At 36.3% G+C, this 20,845-nt stretch overlaps 3 protein-coding genes across 3 annotated transcripts; 1 reads left to right on the top strand and 2 right to left on the bottom strand.

Moving 5' to 3' along the window:
- Positions 1–2,318: 2,318 nt before the first annotated feature.
- snapc3 (small nuclear RNA activating complex, polypeptide 3) lies at positions 2,319–3,976 on the bottom strand. Its single transcript, XM_079453727.1, has one exon. The coding sequence runs from the start codon at positions 3,939–3,941 to the stop codon at positions 2,805–2,807; it is 1,137 nt and encodes a 378-aa protein (XP_079309853.1). The 5' UTR covers positions 3,942–3,976; the 3' UTR covers positions 2,319–2,804.
- A 449-nt stretch (positions 3,977–4,425) lies between these two features.
- On the bottom strand, positions 4,426–6,073 carry ccl20a.4 (chemokine (C-C motif) ligand 20a, duplicate 4). The gene is made up of 4 exons (XM_079453374.1): positions 5,884–6,073; positions 5,170–5,278; positions 4,949–5,026; positions 4,426–4,828 (listed from the first exon to the last, which is right to left on the bottom strand). The coding sequence occupies exons 1-4, from the start codon at positions 5,957–5,959 to the stop codon at positions 4,810–4,812; spliced, it is 282 nt and encodes a 93-aa protein (XP_079309500.1). The 5' UTR covers positions 5,960–6,073; the 3' UTR covers positions 4,426–4,809.
- A 3,432-nt stretch (positions 6,074–9,505) lies between these two features.
- Positions 9,506–10,707, top strand: ccl20a.3 (chemokine (C-C motif) ligand 20a, duplicate 3). The gene is made up of 4 exons (XM_079453743.1): positions 9,506–9,645; positions 9,901–10,000; positions 10,099–10,176; positions 10,295–10,707. The coding sequence occupies exons 1-4, from the start codon at positions 9,567–9,569 to the stop codon at positions 10,332–10,334; spliced, it is 297 nt and encodes a 98-aa protein (XP_079309869.1). The 5' UTR covers positions 9,506–9,566; the 3' UTR covers positions 10,335–10,707.
- The last annotated feature ends 10,138 nt before the right edge of the window (positions 10,708–20,845 follow it).

Here is a 20,845-nt window from a genome sequence, read left to right as displayed (position 1 = left end):
ACGATTACTCCAGAGTGCTCGTAGATCTACGATGATTTTCAAGTGCTGTTGAAGTAACGATGCTTTTGGAAAACGCAGCCCAGTTTAGTGTGGGAAAAACTATAAGCTTAGATAAAAGGAAACTCTAAAAATGCTGTTGAGTGAGTCTGTAAAGGGATAAACTCAGCCATTGGGTAAATCCAACACAAACATGTATTTGCAACTATGCGTTCAGATTGTCCCACTTGGTTGCAAATTACCCACTATTTTTGGTATGATAAGAGCTACATTTCACAACTATGCTGGATTACATAAAAAAGAGGAATTCTAAAAATAAGGCTTATGTTTTTAATTTAGTACTGCCTTGAACACGTTATTTTCAACATATCTACATATCAATAACACATGGCAATACTCATTTAAAAGTCAGGTGAATGTCAACTTTTGGGTAACTGATGTTTTTGTTTATTTTTGTATTTGGTAATGACTTTCATAAGTTTAAAAAATAATTGGCACCATCAACCTGATTTACTTTTAAATATATCGTGTTTGCTGTAATGGTTGTGTATCAGTCTCATACAGGTAATTGACCCAAGTATGAAATGATGAATGTCAACATCATAAAGTCTGCTGGTCAGGGGTCAAATAAGCAGAAGATACTGGAGAAGCAAAGATTTTAAGCAGGTAGAGAATCTACAAGTCTACAAGTAAACAATACAAATAATTTAATCAGGACACTTATTGACCCAAACTTGTCCACAAGTTGAAACCTTGGAATATAGAGTAACGATAATGTGGAAAAGTCCACAAAAGACTAAACCAACAATTTGTGAGTTTGATGATGAAAACAGAATGATTCCCACATTAATAAAAGGATTTGACTTTTACACTAAAAACGGTAAAGCTTATGCTCGGCTCTACATAAATGGCTCGATGACTTCAGCACATCTTTGGTGGGGTTTTACAATAGTTCAGAAAGTCCCAATGAAAAACATAACACTTATTCGTATGCTGTATATTTAAAAAAAGAAGAGGACATGACAAAAAGTGTAATGATGTTTATGAATACGAGTCAAATTTGCCAACTGCTCCTGGAGTTCAGAGCCGCTTTTTCTTAAAGAATACCTATACTAGCGGACTAACACAAACTACACCCTGGAAGGCTGCTGAAGAATGGATGAAATGATTATCAGACTGTCAAAATCCCGATCGACCTAAAGTCTTGTCATACTTGACTGATCGAAAGAACATTTATGGACTGGATGCCAACGGAGTCATCCCTCCTAAAATAAAGGGAGTTTGACGCAAGTCTGCAGCTCTACGATAAAGAGGGTAAAGCATGTGCTCGTATGTGATATAACTTCGACTCCTCATGGGTGGGGTTTTACAATCGTTTTCAAAATCCCAGTCAGTATGTGGGTATGTGGGAAATTAAGAAAGTGTGGTAAGACATGGGATCAAGGAATATGATATTTATGAATAAGACTCAAGTTTGCTGATTGCTCCTGAAGTTCAGATCAGATTCCTACGATAGTGAATTAGCACAAACTATATTTTAGTCAGATATATCAGCAATATGAAACATCCTGATTGTATTGTATGGATTGACAAATTAATGATCTATCAAATGCTTTGCATGCAAGTGGTTTGATGCCTTTTTTAGCACTATGCTATTAAGAACGTATTTATTCACAGATTTTTGGTTGCACCTTGAAGAATTAAAGGTTGCACCATATCTTCTTTAAAAGTAGCAATAAATAATGGACAAGATCAGGCCAACGTTTTTTTGGTATAAGGCACAACAAATAGATACATTTGGCAGTCAAGTGTAAAGCTAGTTTTTCTGGTCATTTTTTCAGCTGCAAACTACTTTTTAGGCCATTAAACATAATGGTACATCATTTTAAACATAGGCTGCAATAAGCATTGGTGTCTTCTGGCTTTTGTTTATATTTTTTGTGTGTGATCATTAATAAAAAATACTAGGTGTACCTTAAAGGGAGTTCACCCCAAAATGAAAATTCTGTCATGAATTATTCACCCTCAGGTTATTTCAAACCTGTATACATGCATTTGTTCAGTTGAACACAAAGATATTTGGGAAAATGTTAGCAACTGACATTTCTGGGACATCATTGAGTACCATAGTAAGAAAAATTATTGTATATATTTTCTGTTGTTCTGTTGGACACAAAATAATATATTTTGAGGAATTTAGAAAAGCAAACAGTTCTGGGGCACCTTTGACTAATATTAAAATTTTTCCTACTATGGTAGTCAATGATGCCTCAGAACTGTCAGTTGCTAGCATTCTTCCAAACATCTTTGTGTTTAACCGAACAAAAATAAATGTATACATATTTAGAACAAATAGGGTGAGTAATTCATGACAGATTTAGAATTTTTGAGTTAACTATGCCTTTAAATCTTTAAAAGATTTACGCAGCTGGACAGATCTCATTTAAACAATTTATAAAAAATAAAGAACAATGGGCTGTATTACACTATCAACTTCGCAAAATACCATTTTATTTGTTATCAAACAACTCTGAACTTGCCAGACTTTAATTCAGAACATAACATCCCTTGGTAATGTATAAGAATTTGTTTTTTACAATAAACATGATAATCGACATAGATTCTGTAGCGCTTCAAGTCTTAAAATTATTTAATTTTTCACAAAAACAGAGAACTTAACATATAAAGTGGCACATAACAGTGCAAATGTTTTACTTTCCCAACATTGCAAGATGAAGTGTCATGACAAATCTTCAGTGACACACAGTGCAACAACGCCATCTGGAGAACACGATTGTGTTGAAGGATCAGTTAAACGTGCCAGGATCGACATAGGCGTAGGCCACGAAATCTCCTACTTTTTCTAATTTATCGTCGTAGTGAAACAATCGAAAGCACTGCTCACAAAACAGACAGGGGTCTGTGGGGGCCAGAGCATCATTAGATGTAACCCATCTGCTGATGTAGGTATGACACACAGAGCACTTCCGAGTCACGACCCTGTGCTTATGTGTGATGAGCGGGTAGAGTTTCTTGTCCAGACAATCATCCTGATGGACCAGTCTGATGTCGGTGAGGATAACAACATGCTCGCAATCACCCTGGTGGGTGTAGTAATAGGGAAACCCCACTTTCATCTTCAGGTCGTGGAAACAAGTGTCCTCCATCTTGGCAATCTCAAATTCCGGAAAGTCTCTGGTTCTGGCCCATTCGATTGTTGTGGCGCTGATGTCTCGGCATTCTGGGAAGCGCATGTCGTTGTAGAAAGTCCCGTTGAAGAAGAAGAAAGCCGACTTGTAATGATCCTTGCTGATGAATTGCGGCACCATGTCTGGACTGTTGCTGAACTCTCCAAACACCTGGAGATCGCTGACACAGCAGATGGCATCTTTAAGCTCGGTCAACTTTTGAGAGCCCAACACATTCAGTGTCTGATATGCTCTTACATGCTTAAACCGCTGAAATAGCACGGGATACAGCACGTTAAAAGTCAGGATTAACTCTCCCTCGGGGACTAGATCTCCCAGGTCTTCTGGCTTCTTACCCACACATATCATCTCCAATTCATTGGCGTAAGCTTCATGTCTGTCGATGTGGTCCCTGGTTAGAGATTCTTTATATTCTTGTCTTCTCTTGCGCAGTTTCAAAGTGGAGAGCTGAGAATCTGCGGGCACGGTGTCTGTGTCTTCATGTTCACTTCTCAGGGACTCAACGCTGCACATGTTCTTCAGTTCCTCCAGGGTTTCAGGTTCAATGCCCATCTCTTCAATAAGCTGCACGTCTTGTATGTCTGGAGTCGTGTCGCTGTATGAATACACATCCGGGTTTAACGCATTCAGCCATAAATCTCTAAAAGAACCGATGTGAAACTCTTTGGAGCTCACGTCTGTGTATTCAAAAACAGGCACATTTGAGTTAAGCGTTAAAACGCTGCTTTCCGCCATGTTGACTTGTGACGTTTCGTCAGCGGCGCAAGGCTTTGTGGGAAATGGTGTTTTGGGCGGGCGCATACGTTAGGGATGTAGTATTTCAGGATCTTTTCAGAAAAGCAACCGCTAAGTTTTAAGGAGAAATAAATGTCTTTTTTTACTGAAATGAGACAACCTCGATGACATATACAGTGAGGACACCGTTTTCGAAAACCCATACGAACTTTATATTCATTTATTTATTTGGATTATTTTTAATTTAAGACCTTATATAATAATAATATTCTCATCTATGGACCCACACATGTCACTATAGTTCCCAAAAGACACGGTTCACTGTAACCATTAATTCCGTTTCAGTGACGTTTCTTTAAATTGTATTCATTAGCCAAATAACGAAGGAAACACTGACGTCTAGCGGCAAACGTACCTTACAGCATAACTGGCCTTAGTTTAACTTTAAGTAATACATGCTGATGAAAACGTGACCCGTCATTTTGTCGCAGAAGAGAGATTTGTGTGTATTTATTATAAGTGGATGAACATACAACTTTTTACATTTACATTTATTCATTTAGCATACGCTTTTATCCAAAGCGTTTCTACACTTGTTTATAACTCAAAATATGTTTTGTTACTTCTGCCTAGAATTGTTTCCATCATTTAAAATGTCAGAGCAAAATAAGAAGGAAGGTAAGAACTGAGGAAACTTCAAGTAGGCTACCCATACTTTCAATATTAGAGTTACAAAACAAATGGAAAAAAGAGGAATAAATCCTCACATGTTTTAGATACATTTCTTTCATGAATTAATTAATATATAAACAAATATTTTGGTTTGTCAGAACATAAATCCCAGTTTGAGGCATGTCTGCTGTGTACATTATTCGGACTTTGTTTTCCTGTTAAGAGATAAAAGACAACAAATGTATGAATAAACAAATATTTACAAGTGTGTGTTGCTACATGCACTGTTTTTAAATGAAAGAAGAAACACATAATGTAAGTCTTTGTGAACTTACATGATATATGATATAGCTTTCTGAACCCACTGGTCTTTCGGGTTAGCACAGATGAGTTTGTCCTTCACAGTAGTGAAACTTTAGAAAAGAAAAATAAAGTGCAGGATAAAATATCAAACTACAACCACACAAACATTTACAAAGTATATGTGAAGAATACACTAACAGAAATCTATAACTTGAATATAGGAATATATGCACCTAAATAGATTTTTACTTACATGACAGCCTCTATGTTGCATGTCATGGTGACATCTTGCCGTTTGTAATCTTTTAGCCACCGGAGAGGAAGAGATTGTGTCGAATATTTGGTACAGCATCGTACCGGACCTAAAAACACAACAAATGCAATCTAATTTCTCTTTGTTTCATGACACATTATTATGCAATCTAATTTCTCTTTGTTTCATGACACCTAATCTGACCTATCGTTTTATTTAAAGATTTCATTCGTATGTCTGCTTTTTTAAACACACATGCACGTTTTGTGGAGTGTTTTTCTTTATGGTGGTTTTTGCAGTTTGACAGATGTGGTCACTATGAACTGCCACTTCACTGAAAATAACTGAATGTATGAATCTTCAAAATGTGTCCTATGTTCGAAATAAATTGTAGCACTCTGGTTTCCTCGAGAGGAGAATATGACAATATTTTATCACTCCACCCATTGGCCCCTTATGCAGCTGTAAAAACTATATTCATTAGGTTAGCAATGTTCAGAGGTTCAGTGAAATGGGTGAGATAAGTCTGAGATTAACTTTATTATAATCCATGTTCTTACATTTTAATTGATCAGAACAATTGCAAAAGCACTTGTGAAGTGACCTGTTTCTGTCAGTCCCTATCCTGAATATTTACAAGCATTAAGGTATATTTTTCATTCATGTAAACTTGAAGAATTCAGTAAACACAGAAAGCATCATATTTTCACTTACCGCTTTGACACAAGGTGACACAGACGCACAGCAACAACAGCAGTGTTGAAGATGTCAGGAAAAGTCTGTTCATCATTAAAGTGTAAAAAGTCGCTTAATGAAAAGAAAACTGAGATCGCAAAATGAAATGACAACTTTGACAGTTGTACAGAAAGAACTAGAGTGTATGTGTCTAATATGTGTCCACATTATTTGACATCCCAAGAAGCTACAATATATACATACATGGGGGGAATTTGTTGACCACGTTAAAGCGGAATTGGAGGGTGGAAAGGGGGAAATTGGTGTAAATGTTTGTAGGTCAGGAAAAGGTGTGTGTTATCAAGTGGGATATTCCATTTTTAGAAATATTTTCTATAGTGCATTTAGAAATTCTGTTCATCCTATCATCAATTATATTGCTATACTATTAAAAGATATAAGATTACTATTATCATTCTTATAATGATGCGCATTATTATACATAATTAAAATTAATATATAATCGTTATTATGCATACATCGTATGCCAGAATTGAGTGGATTTGTAAAATAATACAATTAAAATATTTTAAATGTGTATTGGTTACAAAATCTTTGATATTGAACTTATAATCATTTTTAATAAATGTCAACAATATTGTTATTGTTAGCAACAATCATTTCTTTCTCAAAATTGTATAGGTCTACTGTAGAATTCCTGTAGTATTTAAAGTTTTACACAAAATAGTTGACGGGTCGAGCTTTCTCATACGTAGCACCTAAACTCTGGAACAGCCTCCCTGATATTATTCGAGGATCAGACACACTCGCCCAATTTAAATCTAGATTAAAAACGCATCTTTTCAGCCAAGCATTCACTTAATGCAAATATGCTAAATAAACCACCAGGAGATGCTGACATTAGATATTATTTACTAGAATAGTTGGATTTATTATATAAAACACCATGTAGTGTGTTTTACCCTTTCTTGGGTTTTTCGTTTTTCCCCTGTAAAGCTGCTTTGGAACAATGCAAATTGTGAAAGGCGCTATATAAATAAAATTGAATTGAATTGAAACAGGTAAAACCTATATTTTTGAAAACAGTGCCCAATCAGTTGTTTTAAAATAACCATTATCTAAACCATACCATGATCACTTTTGAAGCAACTTGCTTACAGTATGTCCATGTTGTTAAGGTATACCTTTTACATATATGTGGTTAACGTTTAGAAAATACATAAAAAAGCACATTATAGACCACTGGGGTCAGAGATATAGCCGTGCAAAAAATTATAATTTAATCAGTATTTTTGGATGAATGATGGCCGTTCCAGTCCAACATCTGTTTAATCAATGTCTGTTTAATTAATAAATGTATATGTCAATTAATTGAAACTAATCAAACCTCAAGAGGGCCATAAAGTCATCCAACAGCAATGTGGAAGACTGACCGAATGACACATGACACGAGGTTATGTTATCACATTAAATATTTTGGATTTTTCTAAAATATTACTGCTGAATTGCTTAAAAGTAAATATGGTCTTGTTTTCTTTGCAGTATTTGAAGTCTGAAAAATACACAGCATCATTTCTGTTATTTTGACCTGTATCTCCAGTTTTCATTTTCTCCAAATAAATACAAAAAGAAACAATATTTCAATTGAGAATGTGGTAAAAATATTAGTATTTTGAATGAAACAAAAATTTGACATAAACATGAACCTATTTATAGTATCAAAAATCAGAAAACCGATCAAAGATTCATCACATTTTCTTTAATCTGATCACAATCTCTGATAACATGTTAATACTATACACCCCACTGCTTAATCGATCTAACATTTCTGGCAATCTTTTATGTTAATTCTAAACATTTCCAAACTCTTTATATTGAACGTTCTATATACTTTCAAAGCATGTCAAAGAGAAAATCATATAATCGTTTAGTAAAAGATCTAGACTAACGTGTGTTCAAAGGCATCACATTTCCAGGAAATCTAACCCTGATCACTTGTCTATGATCTCTTATCACAGCTTGAATCAGTCTGATGACACAAAACAGCATCAAGAGAGATTCTGCAGACCCCCGTGTTACAAGTCTCTTTTTTAGAAATTAGTTTCAAAATGTCAAGAAGGTTTAGACCTCTCCAAACCTGTAGATGTACGTAATTAAATCAAAAGGATGTTTTAGTGAAATTACCAGTGTATTAAGCAATGCAAGTTGCATTTTAAGCTTCTAAGAGCAATAAAGTCATGCTGCAACAGTAAGCAAAGTCTGTGGTTTTTAAAGGAAATTACTCAGTGATAATGGAACATCGTAAGGCTTTGTTCTTGCTCTCGTGACCCATTTCACTCTTCGATTTTAGGACATGGGTTACATAAAACATTATGACCTAGAAAAGATACAAACCAAATCCAGTACACCCACACGGACCGCATAATATGTCGAAATGCAAACAAGCGTCTGGGTGGTTTGGAACAATCCACTCGAGTGTGCTTTCGTTTATTAATAATTATAACAATAGTCTCATAATACATGATTTTCATACTGCAACCACAAAGTTGTTGGTTTGAGTCCCTGCTCAGGTGGATAATACCTGACACTAAAACTTTCAAGAACTATCAAAATGCTTTTGAACAAATAAATTAGATTCCTTTTGCAGTTCTCGGCATTGGCAACCAGCCATATGCAAGTACAGAATATTCGACAAATTCAGTATTATGAAGTCTTTTATATTATTGGATTGTACTCTTTTGACTTTATGTTCATTTCCATCAATTACAGAAACACTTAACATTCATTCAGAAAACTCCAATCTCTAATCACTGAATCTATAAAATCACCAAAACTAATGTCTTGAGGTGCCTCTAATGGGCGTCTTTTATATTTGATTTTCACATTATAAAACATACACTACATGTTAAAAGTTTAGTGTCACATACCGAGCCTTTATTTATATTTGTCACATTTAAGAATAATACCCACTGTAGCAAAGGTAACCATAGTATATTCTGAAATCTTATTGGCTGCTTTTCTTTATTTTTTCAAAACATTTTTGTTTTGTAATGAAAGCAACATGGTGGCATTTTTCTCCACATAGCTAATTTCAAAGATTCCGACATTTGCCGTTGGAACTAAAGGTTTTTAATATCATGAAAACTATTTTGACTGGTATAAAATCTATAAATATCAAGATGCTCACTGTACCGCTGTAAAAACAATGATATGTTTGTAAGTACCATACTATTTATAGACTACATTGCATAGAACTGTTACATAAGATTTTTGAAGTTAAAAATGTATGTCTATTTTTAGGAACATTCAACACTTTCCTAAATCTCCTGACCTTTAACATCATAAAGCACATTATTCCTGGAGTTTCCAGCAATTTAAATATGTTACATGTTTCACTCTCTCCTTCAGGTAGGTGAATGTGTAACAGGGTGCCGTACTTTCCCTCAGGCCTTTCTACCTTCAGCTTCTTCCTTGTTGCACATTTTTTTACATCACATCTCATTGTGAGTGGATTTAGTTAATGATATATTTGTACACATGTGTTCATGTTTACGTATGCATTGGAAATACCAAATGCTTTGTCACAAGGGATGTTCCAAGTCCTACCTCTATAAAGCTGTTGTACGTTCAAACCTGCCCCAGTTCTCACCTGACTGTCGCTTTGAGCATCACAGACAGAAAGCTCGACAGACAGACAGACGATGTCTCGGACTTCAGTTATCACGATCATGCTGTTGGTTTTGGCTCTCAGTGCATTTTGTACAGATGCCTCGGCTTTGTGTAAGTATATCTCTTGCTGTAAACCTATTTTACTAGTTTAACCAGTTCTTCTCTCTTTCACATTTTATAGTCGGCAAAATCTCCACTCCAAAGCATAGAGTAGACGTTTAAAAGTGGACATGAATTTACAAAACTCTCTTTCTCTCTTTGTCAATGAAACTCATTTTGAATTTCTTTGACGTGTCGATTTTAAGTTCCGCAGCAGAAGCTTCCTCTTCTCCCAGCATGTTTTAATTTGCTTTGTTCTGTCTGCAGCGTGCTGCAGAAAATACACCCAGACAAGAATACCTATCTCGTATATCAGAGGCTTCTCCATTCAGTCGAACAAAGAAAACTGCCACCTTGATGCTGTAATGTAAGTGTGAGATGCACCTACACACACCTGCTGCACCCTGAATGAAATAACTGATTCATAGAGACAATTCATACAACGTGATCATTCTTCCCTTTTAGATTTCATGCACATGGTGGCAGGAATATTTGCACAGACCCATCTAAATCCTGGGTAATGGAAAACATCCGTAAACTGAGGTAAGCTTGCAGATAAGATAAAAATGTGTGAATAGACACGGAGGCTAAATGAAGTCGGTTGGGTAATTGAAGGTTTGCACTCAAAGCTAATGATTCTGTTGTCTGTTTGTCTTTTTAGGGAGAAAGTGGAGGCGATCAAGAAAAAACGAAGAAATTAATTTGGAAAACATCCAGACAGGCCAATGCATTGCAAATTGGTTTGGATAAAAGTGCCTGCCAAATGTGTAATGTAGTTCTTTTTTCATGAAGGAGTTCTTTTCTTTATGCAATTTGCATAAAAATCTATTTTGCATATTTGTATATGCATGTTAATTTTGTATTGCTTGTTCCGTCTCTTTTTAATCAAAGGCATTAAAATAATTTTTTTACGTAAAGTTGAAAGTTGTTTTCTGTTTCTGTTTTTAAATAAAACGCTGCGGTTTACTTTGGTTATCGAGAACAATTAAAGGTGAAGAAATGTAGAGATTTATAGAAAGCATGAATGAATTTTTTTTATTATTGATTTGATTAAATAAATATGTTTTAAATGTTTGTTACTAGAAAGTGGTTTTTCATTCAAGAGGTAAATTAAAGAGGAGGGTTACATTGCTAGATATTCTTCGGTGAAAAATTCCCCATAAATACTTGAGCTCTGGAAATAACAATGATTGTGTCATCTAAAGGGAATCCCGAGAATGCGGAATAGCTTCACCGTGGTTTAAAACAAACAAGGCTTGAAACATCATTTGTCACATGTTAAGACAGTCGACATGCCACTGTAAAAGGGTGAAGTCATCCAAAAATCCACTGGGTGTCGCTCTCTCACGTTTGACACGCATTTTAGGTGCCGTGAAAGAGCAACATTAGACCAATAATGTTTTTAGGTTATTGTTATTAATTTTTACATTCAAGTATATTCATATTTATTAAAACACTCATTTGAAAGGCCTAAATATATTTTAATGTAGAAACATTACATGTCACAGTAATCAGAAAGGTTGAACTGTTTTCAGGTCGAATGTATTGGTCCCAATCTTTAGGTCAGGGCATATTTTATATGACTTATAAAATATTTTATTTCAGAATTATCTGCATATAGACAGTTTTAAATCTATCAAATCTCCATCAAATCTCAGTATTCTATATGAAACATCTTGTAGTAAATGAAAATTGGGATACGATTAGGATAGGAACACACTTCCTGCAGCTGAGTGGTTTAATTAATAGCCATGACATCGTTGGCTCTTTGCATGGCTGCACACACAGAGGACTTCCTGCTGAATAATGGAGAAACACACACATTCCTAAAGAGCCACAAACAGGAACTCGGCAACAAAAAAGCTCAGCTGCCCAGCTCTAATCTTTCCTTTCACGTAATCAAATGCTGAACTGCAAAATTTCCCCTGAAACTCATGGCCTCAAATGAACGTCTGCGGATCTTTAAGAGCTGACAATCCTTTATGTCATTTTCACCAGTTAAGAGTCAATAAATCCAAATGTACCCAATTTAAATAATGCTTTTGGTCATATTGTGTACTGTTGAGTTGGTCTCCCACATTGTTTAAGTCAAATGAAAAAACTTTCCTTTTTGGATGATGTCACAAATCTTTTACTTTTAAGCCATCTGCTCCGAAAACCTGACTCCACCGTGGTATGTAATGCAGAATGGTCATGATTTGAATAATATCTTATGTTTAAGTCCACATTTCTGCATGTTTGTGTTGTGTCACTAAAATGCCTTATCTTTTTTTTGATAGCAGCAGCACACAGTATAACCACTGCCTTTTGAGCATAACCTATTGTTAAGGAATTCATCTTTTACAAATGTCTTTTTTTTAAACAAATGATAGTGCCTTGGATTTCCAATTAAGCCATTGACTTTACAGAGACACACCTCATACTCCAAGAATAACTCGGTCAGACAGCATCACTATGCACTACCTTTCATTTGTTTCATTTTTAGCTTTAGGCAAGGTGGTTTGATTCCAGTGCTATGGGTCTGACGGCTCATGGGGTCCTGAGCAAGAAACTGATGACAACACAATAATATCCTAACTAGTGAGTTTATTGACATGACTTATGACAGATACTACTGTATTTCTGCAAAGGTTCTGTTTAATATTAGTTGAATAATTAACTTATTGTAAATAATATTGATTTAGTTTAATGTCATGCAGTATCATTTAAAGCCAAATAAATGTAATAGACAAGAATCACTATTTAATTCATACAAAGAATACTCTACTTTTTATTCCACTACATTTCACAAATATTTCGTTTTTTTCGTTTTTAGCTTTGACACTAAACATCTTTAACTAAATCACTTTTTACTCAATTGCATTTTTTTACTAATACTGGAGTGAAAAGCGTGATGATATGCTTTCAGATGTAGTAAGTAAAATGTCTCCCAAGCAAAACCACTGGGTAAAACTGTCCAAATCTGAACACAAGCTTGGTTATTCTAAGAAAATCATATTTTACTGTTAGTCAGGTTGTGTAGAACTCTCTTTGAAAAACAGAGCATTCGAAATCAGGACACAGCGGAAGTGCATCTACGATTTTATTATTCAGAGATTCGCTTCAGATGAAAACATGGAAGAATGAAAGGTAGTCAAAGAGAGACAGAAATAGTTCAGCATCAGACAAAGACTGCGTTGTTGTGTTTCAGTGTCTGGAGACTTGGAGACTGAAGCTTCTTCTGATGTCTGAGCTGCAGACTGAACAGACACATGTTCACACAGAATATTACACACCCAATCACGAAAAAGCTAGAAAACAGTGCCAGGACACCATATACACACAGCTGAGAGAGAAAGGACCCAGTATTCAAGTGCCATTTTAAGCTGCAATGAACACAGTATATAATTTAACAAACAAAACAGCCAAATGAGAAGAACATCTCAATGATTACACATTCATCTTCCGTTTCCTTCTATCCGCTCGACACATACACACGCTCATACGCACAACTACCAATTAGATGCCGGAGGAAGCAGTCAGCGTGGCTGCTTCTATTTGCGTCTACCTTGAAGAACTCCAGCTCCGCGAGGATGAGAGGAGCATGAAAGAAAGAAGTAGATCTCTGCTGAGCGTGATGTTCTGGGCCGTAGCTACATTCATTGTTCAGAGAGCTGTTATGAAACTAAACCCACCGACAGCAATGAATGTTGATCATGACCTTTAACTGTAGATGGAAAGACAGAGGTGGGCGTGTCCACAGTTGGTGTGTCTGGTTGATGTGGGCGTGGCCTCAGGGCACAATCAACGGTCGATGGTTTTTTAATGTCAGAAACTCACCGACAGCGTTGAATGTTCAACAAGACCAGCAAAAAGAGAAAACACGTGGTTCTGCATCAATCAGGTTCTTGATCTCCACACTGGGATGAATGACCGCTGAAAGATAAAATGAGAACCGAGTGAGGAATCTGAGGACAAAAAAATACGAATTGAAATCATGAAAATTGACATTAAGAAAATACATCATAAGTCAAATAACCTCTCACTGATATTTAGGACACAAAAATACAAGTAGATTTTTCGATCATTCAATAAATGTACTCAAAACCGTGTTAGATTACACTACTGCATACAGCATATATATTCTTTGATATTTCATGCAGATGGAAAATTTGATTTTAAAAAGTATGTTGTTTGAATGCACATCAAAACGTACATCCACATGCCACACAACCATCAACAAGAGTTCACACATGACAAATTATCTCTTCAGAAGACCACAGGGGGTGGAGGGTTTCCTATGGCAACAGCAGCAAAGGGAGGGATGTGTTAATCCAGGGGGGATTGTGGGTAGAGGGGATGTGTGTGCAGGGTCCCTTGTGAATGCAGAATGCTGCATTACATTATAAAGAGAATACTAGTGCACACACGCATACATTCACACTGAAATAGAGTGTTAGTCTCATTACAATCTCAAGTTTTAATTTATTCACATAGGTATTTCAGTTTGGATGATAGCTTTCTGCAATGTGCAAATATTTTATTTAGTTACAGTTAAGAGTACAGTATGAATTTGTCGAATAAATAAGTTACTATGTCATATGTGTTTAATCATAAAAAGATATAAAGGATCAAGTTTAGATTGACTTTAGTGAAACGTGTTACTAGGTTTATAGCAGAATGTAAAAATCTAAAACTACTAGGAAAAAGTGCTAGTATTTAATGCAAATATTTGCATTACAAATTATATGACGAGTATAAGATTTTCAATTGTTACAAAGTCTTGAATTTTTAGCTTTCGGTGCCGGCAAGTTTTTTACTGACAGCATGAACTAAAGAAACATGCCCCTCCAGAGTTTTCTTGGCCCCTCCAAATATATCCAGCTGACAATTCAAATAAATTAAACACTTGTTATTAAATGCTAATGCGTGTATTCTCTATTAAATAATGATCTGTCGATATTACGGACAAAAATATAAAATTCTACATGCAATTGAGAATGAGCATATTTTGATGCTCCTGAATGCTTGTCTTACAAGTCAATAGTTAACATGGTTAAATCTAACAAATGTGTTTTCATTTGATTATTGACCAAGAATAGTGCAACATCTTGCATATGTTTCTTCTTTATATTACCAAAAATAAATTTTGTCGTCTTACCTCCAAGTATAATGTCAAATTCAGTAACGTTCATCCTTTTAGTTTAAATATGCATTTTCAAGAACAGTCTACCGTGTGGCATTCATTATTTTTTCGTCTTAATAGTACTTGCGGTGGTCTGAGCAGAAGTCTATTTTCGCCACCCTATATGCACACACAGTATATCTAATATATAATCCATAATAGCTTTCAGACGGAGTGGTCTAATCCTAAAGTGGACTATGAAGGTGGCCCTTTTCAGTGCATCTACTTGTGGTGTGCCGCAGAATTTTAGAGGGAAGTGGGGGTTTGGGGGGCCCCATTTCAGATCCTAAAATACCCTACATCAAGTCAGGGCCGCAAAGCTCATCTAACAGTGCTGATTACACGTTGCCATGGCCAAAACCGAGAACCAATCAGGAGCACGTTTACCCCTCACAGGTCAGCACAATGCTTGCGACATCTCCGGCCACCCGCGGTTTCTAATGATGTGCATGCGTCTTCACAAAGATATTTAACCACACAATGATCAATAAGAATCAAGTGTTCCCCAGAGCTTTAAAAGCCGCAATCCATACATCTAAGGGGTTAAAAACTACTAATTATATGAATGAACAGTTATTGAGTACACGAATGATCGGTGTTCAAAATTGTCTACTTAAGTTGTTAGTTACGATTTTACAGGAAATGTGTGTTTGACATCATTTGAAATATGTAAAGATACGTTTGTAAAGTAACCTGCAATTTAGTTTCAAACGGTGACAGAGAGGCAACAGTTGTAAAAATACAATTGTGGATTTGCTTTTCTTGTCTCTTAAACTCTTGAGTTTAAATACTTTTAGGAAGGATTGCTGTGGAGTAGACACTCTAATTATGTTGCAAGGCCATTTTGTTAAGAATGCACCGCTGGAAAGTGACAAAATTACAAACTGTTTGAAGAAAGAGACACTTCCACCAGTTGCAACGGTGATGTTATATCACACCGCTGCAGGTTTTCACAAAACATTTGAGCTAAACCTGGTGGGGGGGCTTTGATTTAGAAGAATTAAGAGTAGGATGGAGCGCATTCGCTGTGGCATTGTTTCGATAAGCTTGCGCAATGTCCAGAATGTGTATTGATGATGGGAGAGTCGGGACGCTGCGCAAAGTCTTCTCCAGCAGATCCCAAAGATCCTCAATGGGGTTAAGGTCTTGACTCTGTGGTGGCCAACCCATGTGGTATGTGTCCACATTTTGTAGCTTATGAATTATTTATTCATCATTTATTAATTCATTAAAAATATACTTGAATTGTATTTTTTTACAAAATAAATATTACTTGTTACAAGTAATATCAAGCGCTTATCCCAAACAAGGACATTTAAACTGTGGATGCATCAGTCAATATGAAAACAGTAAAATATGTAATATACTGAGAATCTGCCCTTAGGCAAAACAATTCTAGTGCTCACACTATGACACTTCAGCGCCTCTGGTCCTCGCTTTATTTGTCGAACAAAAAGGTGCACCCCAGTTTAACCTTTGACCTCTAAACCGTTAGGAATGCAGTACCGAGTGGCTGGTTGCATTGTTCCAATAAACTCCAAAAAGAGAGCATGAGTGTTTGCATTAGCATGTGTCTACAAAAGGTAAAGTGCTGGTATTGAGTATGTCAAGCTTTCGTGGATTTTGTTCTGAGTTCTGCTCTCCAAATGCTAAAGGTCACATTCTATAGACATTAACTCATTTCATGCACATTACTGCTCTAAACACAAATGCACATATGAGTCTTATACAATTTTCCCTTTTAAAAGAGTAGTTCACAGTCAAAATGAAAATTCTGTCATCATTTACTCACCCTCTTGTCATTTCAAACCTGTGTGACTGTCTTTCTTCCGCAGAAGATTGTTATTAACAGCGTCCCATTCACTTACACTTACAATAGAAGTGAATGGGGGACTGTGCTGTTCTGTTACCAACATTATTCAAAATATCTTCTTTTATGTACCGCAGCAGAAAGACAGTCATTCAGGTTTGAAATGACAGGAGGGCGTGTCAGTGATGACAGAATTTTCATTTTGAAGGTGATCTACTCCTTTAAGAAAGTTAGAAAATTGTGGGTCAAAAACCTTTACATTAAAAAAATGAAAGTATGTTTATCATGTCATTTTTTTACAGTTGGATGCCCTCGCAAATGTGGTTCAGGCACAAATGTGATATTTCTAAATTTACAGCCATTTTGTACTATAAAGTATCCGGCACAGATTCTCTCTCTCTCTCTTTAAAAAACACACAGCTGTTTTTTAAACAGCAGACAAAGGATGTTTGTCAGACAAGCCTATTCACCATTGTTTCCTATTGTAAAAATCAGCGGCTGGACAACCCACCATCCATTCAAGCCAATCACCACTTTCCAGTTAATCACCCAGAATTCATTCAGAACCCTCACAAAGCAATAGAGCGAGACACGGGGGTCATGCAAAGAACAACTGCTATGAGATGAAAAGCAATGCTAACAGATAAAAAAAACATCCACTTCCTATGTAGACGAACAGAAAAAACAATCACAATCACATGATCACCAGCCAACCAATCAGGTAGGTCCATCCTAAATCAACCGTTTCAAATACGTCAGAATTCCCCCTCAATGTCCCCTTTTCCAGAAACTGAAGGGATGGCAGGTTTCCAAAATACAGTGAGACGGTTTATGCCATGGATCATAGCAGACAGACATAAAGCTTTCACCCCATGCCTCCTCTCATAGCAGCGACTACATTAATACAACATAAATCAGAGGTCAAAGTGCATTAAAGAAAATAAACCTGACGTCAGACAGAGAAACCAAAGACCTGCAGATGTGATGGTTCAAAAACGTGTTGAAAGCTTTTTTGGGGGGTGAAAAAATAATAATATTTTCCACCCTCTCTCTTTTTGATTCACGCCTTATTAAAGCCTGTCCTGCAAACGTCACCTACACAGGGAAAATCATGAGTCATATAAAAAAAATAAGTTATTTGCATAAGGATGTATGGAATCTTTATATACAACAGAGACTAATGCCGTTGTGCGTTTTTCTTGGAATGCGCAAACTGCAATAAATCCCTTATATGAAGCACCGGGTGCTGAAACCAAACATGAAATATCTACAGTGTGTCAACTTTTGAGAAGTCCATCATTTTAGGGTTAACACTGTAGTATTTTGTCCTCATAGCTCTAACTTAGAGGTTCGATGAGGACAAGCTCTGAGTTGGGAGGGTGGGATGGTTTAGGCTGTCTAAAAGGCCGACAGTTTATTTCTGTTCCTGCATAGCGACTCGTTTTTGCCAACTCAGCGAAACCCCTGCAGCTTCTGAAGAGTGTGGGTGGGATAGAGAAAGCGAACAAACCCACAAAAGTCCTGCGCAGCCTCTGAAGACACACTCCTTCACACAATTGCATGATCACGAAACGCACTTGAATTTCTTGGGCCCCCGAGCAGCTGAAACACAGTCAAAAGGAAAATCACACTGCTCTTCTAGCCACACAATATGGTCATAAAAGAGAAAGCGCACAGCTATGGCCGGATGGAACAAAAGGATGGGGACAGACCGTCGGGCACCAGAGCCACATCTATAACAGATGAGGCCCTGGATTATAGAGTCCTGCTGAATGCATATGACTGAGACAGGAAGGCCAAATCTCAGCCTGACCTTAAATAAACTCATAAAGCATACAATTACAACCTTAATATGTTCACAGTAACAGAAGTGTATTTTTGCCTTCATAGAATGCAAATAAAGTTGCAAACAAACAAGTCTCAAAGCTTAAATAACTAAAACGGAGAGAATCTTTCAATAAACATTCACTAAACCACTAACAGGGATAATTCACCCCAACATTTTATTTCTAAATGATTTACTCACATTCATGTCATTTTAGACCTGTATGACTTTGTTCTGCAGAACACAAAAGGTATTTTGATGAACATTGGCAACCATCAACATTGACCTCCATTGTACGAACGAACACAAACATTTCTCAAAACATCTTCTTTTGTGTTCCACAGAAGAAAGAGTCATATACAGGTTTTCAACGACAAGAGAGTAAATAAATAACAGAATTTATTTTTGGGTGAACTATAAGTTTAAAACTCCAAATGGAAATTGAGCCTGTGCGCTGTGTCAAAGTTTTTAAAGCATTCCTCCAATTAAAATGAAAGAAAAACTCATATGATCACAATCCCTTACATGTCTCGCTGATAGGAAGTGCACGTCTGCAGTGATGTTATGTTGCAAAAGAAGAAGGAAACATAACATGTGATTTACAAACCAACACTCTGCCACACAAAGATTCATTATTTCACAGTCGAGACCTTCGAGTGTAATGCCGCCCGTACCCTCTTATTCTCTGTTCTGCTACTTCTGTTCTTCGCCCTCTACACCTCACTCTTTTCCAACGCCTCTGCAGGAAGTGCACACTGGAGTTTATTTTTGAATCGGACAAAAGGAATGCGTGCCATTTCCTGTTCATTACATATAGGCTAGAGAAATGCACAGGTCCAACAGAGGACTTTTCCAGCTGAGATACAACAGTTCAAGGCAAATAATTTATACAAAAATGATAATTCGTCATTGACTCTCCCTCATGAAAAAAGTTGGTTGCCAAACACTGGACTCTATTGACCTCCATTATGAACACAAAAATCCCAGAGACTTTTATTAAAATGTCTTCTTTGTGTTGTACAGAATAAAAGATTAATATACAGGTTTTGACCCCACATAGTAGGGAAAATAAATACTATGGGAGTCTATGGGGGATTAGATCTGTTTGGTTATCGACATTCTTCCAAATATCTTCCTGTGTGTTCAGCAGAACAGAGACATTTAAACCAGTTTGGAACAGTAAATGATCACAGAATTTCTTATTTTTTGGGTGAATTATCCCTTTAACTTCCTTGAAGAACCATGACTGACATGGGACCAATCAGTTTTCTTTCCTTCATGTGGCATTTAAAGACAGGCAAACCTAAATGCAGATGTAATCCTGAAAGAAAAGCTTGTCTTAAAAGACTTGGTAAACACAATTTTCAACAATAAAATAAAAAACTGTTAATAAAAATCCACACTCTTATTTCAGGGAAATTGGATAAAGGCCTATTAGATTGAAGATTATTTTTAATAAACTTTTAATTTTTGTGCAATATGCATAAGACAAACTTAAACAAGTGTGCTTTCAAGGCTGAGACAACTTTATTTCAAAAGTAAGCATATTTCAAGAATAAAAATACACCTACTAACAGTTTCCAGTAAATTTTTTGGGTCCTGTCAAAATAACTGAGAAAAGTCAGCAAACTTTCAGGCGCGATCCTCTACAACAGCCCCAAAAGTTGAGTTATTATGTGGATTTTTTTGTACTAGGAGCCACATATGTTTAGCTTCTGCTGCAACTGAAAGACAAATCGGTGGCTTCCACAGAAGACAAATTGAGAACTCTAAATAAAGAATGCGCTTTAATGTGGAAAGAAAATATGAAATAAAAAGACAATTCTCCATATGCCAAAACCTCTGAACCAACCCAACCCAGACTTGTCTATGATTCAGAATCATGCATTTGATCGGGTAAAAACTCACTTTATAAGTATGAGAAAATATTTGATTGGGTCGGTTTATATGGAAAGACAATAAATGGATATTTCTCTCTTCACAAAAAAGAAAATATAATAAAAATCATTACGCCACACCATTGCCATGAAAACGGAGTAACTAAATACGTGATTTTGTCATTTTCATCTCTATGCAGATGAAATGAACAAAACATCTTATTTTTTACCTCCTTGACATAATCAAATGAATGAAACTTTCAAACAGTTTGCGCTCATTTTTCACACAGAGAGGGGTAGCAAGCGAAAAAGGAAAAGGGGAGAAAGCGGAGGAATAAACGGCTCATTGCTTGTGCATCCTACAGCAGTGGGGTCCCACACTGTGCCCAGTGGGGTTTAGAGCATTATGGGTAATGAGAAGAGAAAAACCGTAATGTTCAAATGGTTTAGACTAGCTGGGTGGTTGTCTTTTGGAAGAGAGAGAAAAAAATTGGCTTCTGTTTATCCAATAGACACTCCAGTAGAACGTAATATTC

This window comes from Barbatula barbatula (genome assembly GCF_947034865.1).
Source record: "Barbatula barbatula genome assembly, chromosome: 3".
In the NCBI taxonomy this organism is placed as follows: domain Eukaryota; kingdom Metazoa; phylum Chordata; class Actinopteri; order Cypriniformes; family Nemacheilidae; genus Barbatula; species Barbatula barbatula.
The sequence above is the reverse complement of the archived record's forward strand: the minus strand, read 5'-3'. Positions and strand labels throughout refer to the sequence as shown.

What these genes read in the sequence shown, in the direction of transcription:
- snapc3 (XM_079453727.1), bottom strand. Translation starts at nt 3,941, where the DNA reads ATGGCGGAAAGCAGCGTTTTAACGCTTAACTCAAATGTGCCTGTTTTT.
- ccl20a.3 (XM_079453743.1), top strand. Translation starts at nt 9,567, where the DNA reads ATGTCTCGGACTTCAGTTATCACGATCATGCTGTTGGTTTTGGCTCTC. An exon ending in TACAGATGCCTCGGCTTTGT is followed by an intron (nt 9,646 to 9,900) that starts GTAAGTATATCT and finishes TTCTGTCTGCAG; the next exon opens with CGTGCTGCAGAAAATACACC. An exon ending in GAAAACATCCGTAAACTGAG is followed by an intron (nt 10,177 to 10,294) that starts GTAAGCTTGCAG and finishes TTGTCTTTTTAG; the next exon opens with GGAGAAAGTGGAGGCGATCA.
- ccl20a.4 (XM_079453374.1), bottom strand. Translation starts at nt 5,959, where the DNA reads ATGATGAACAGACTTTTCCTGACATCTTCAACACTGCTGTTGTTGCTG. An exon ending in TGTCACCTTGTGTCAAAGCG is followed by an intron (nt 5,279 to 5,883) that starts GTAAGTGAAAAT and finishes TTGTGTTTTTAG; the next exon opens with GTCCGGTACGATGCTGTACC. An exon ending in TGCAACATAGAGGCTGTCAT is followed by an intron (nt 5,027 to 5,169) that starts GTAAGTAAAAAT and finishes TCTTTTCTAAAG; the next exon opens with TTTCACTACTGTGAAGGACA.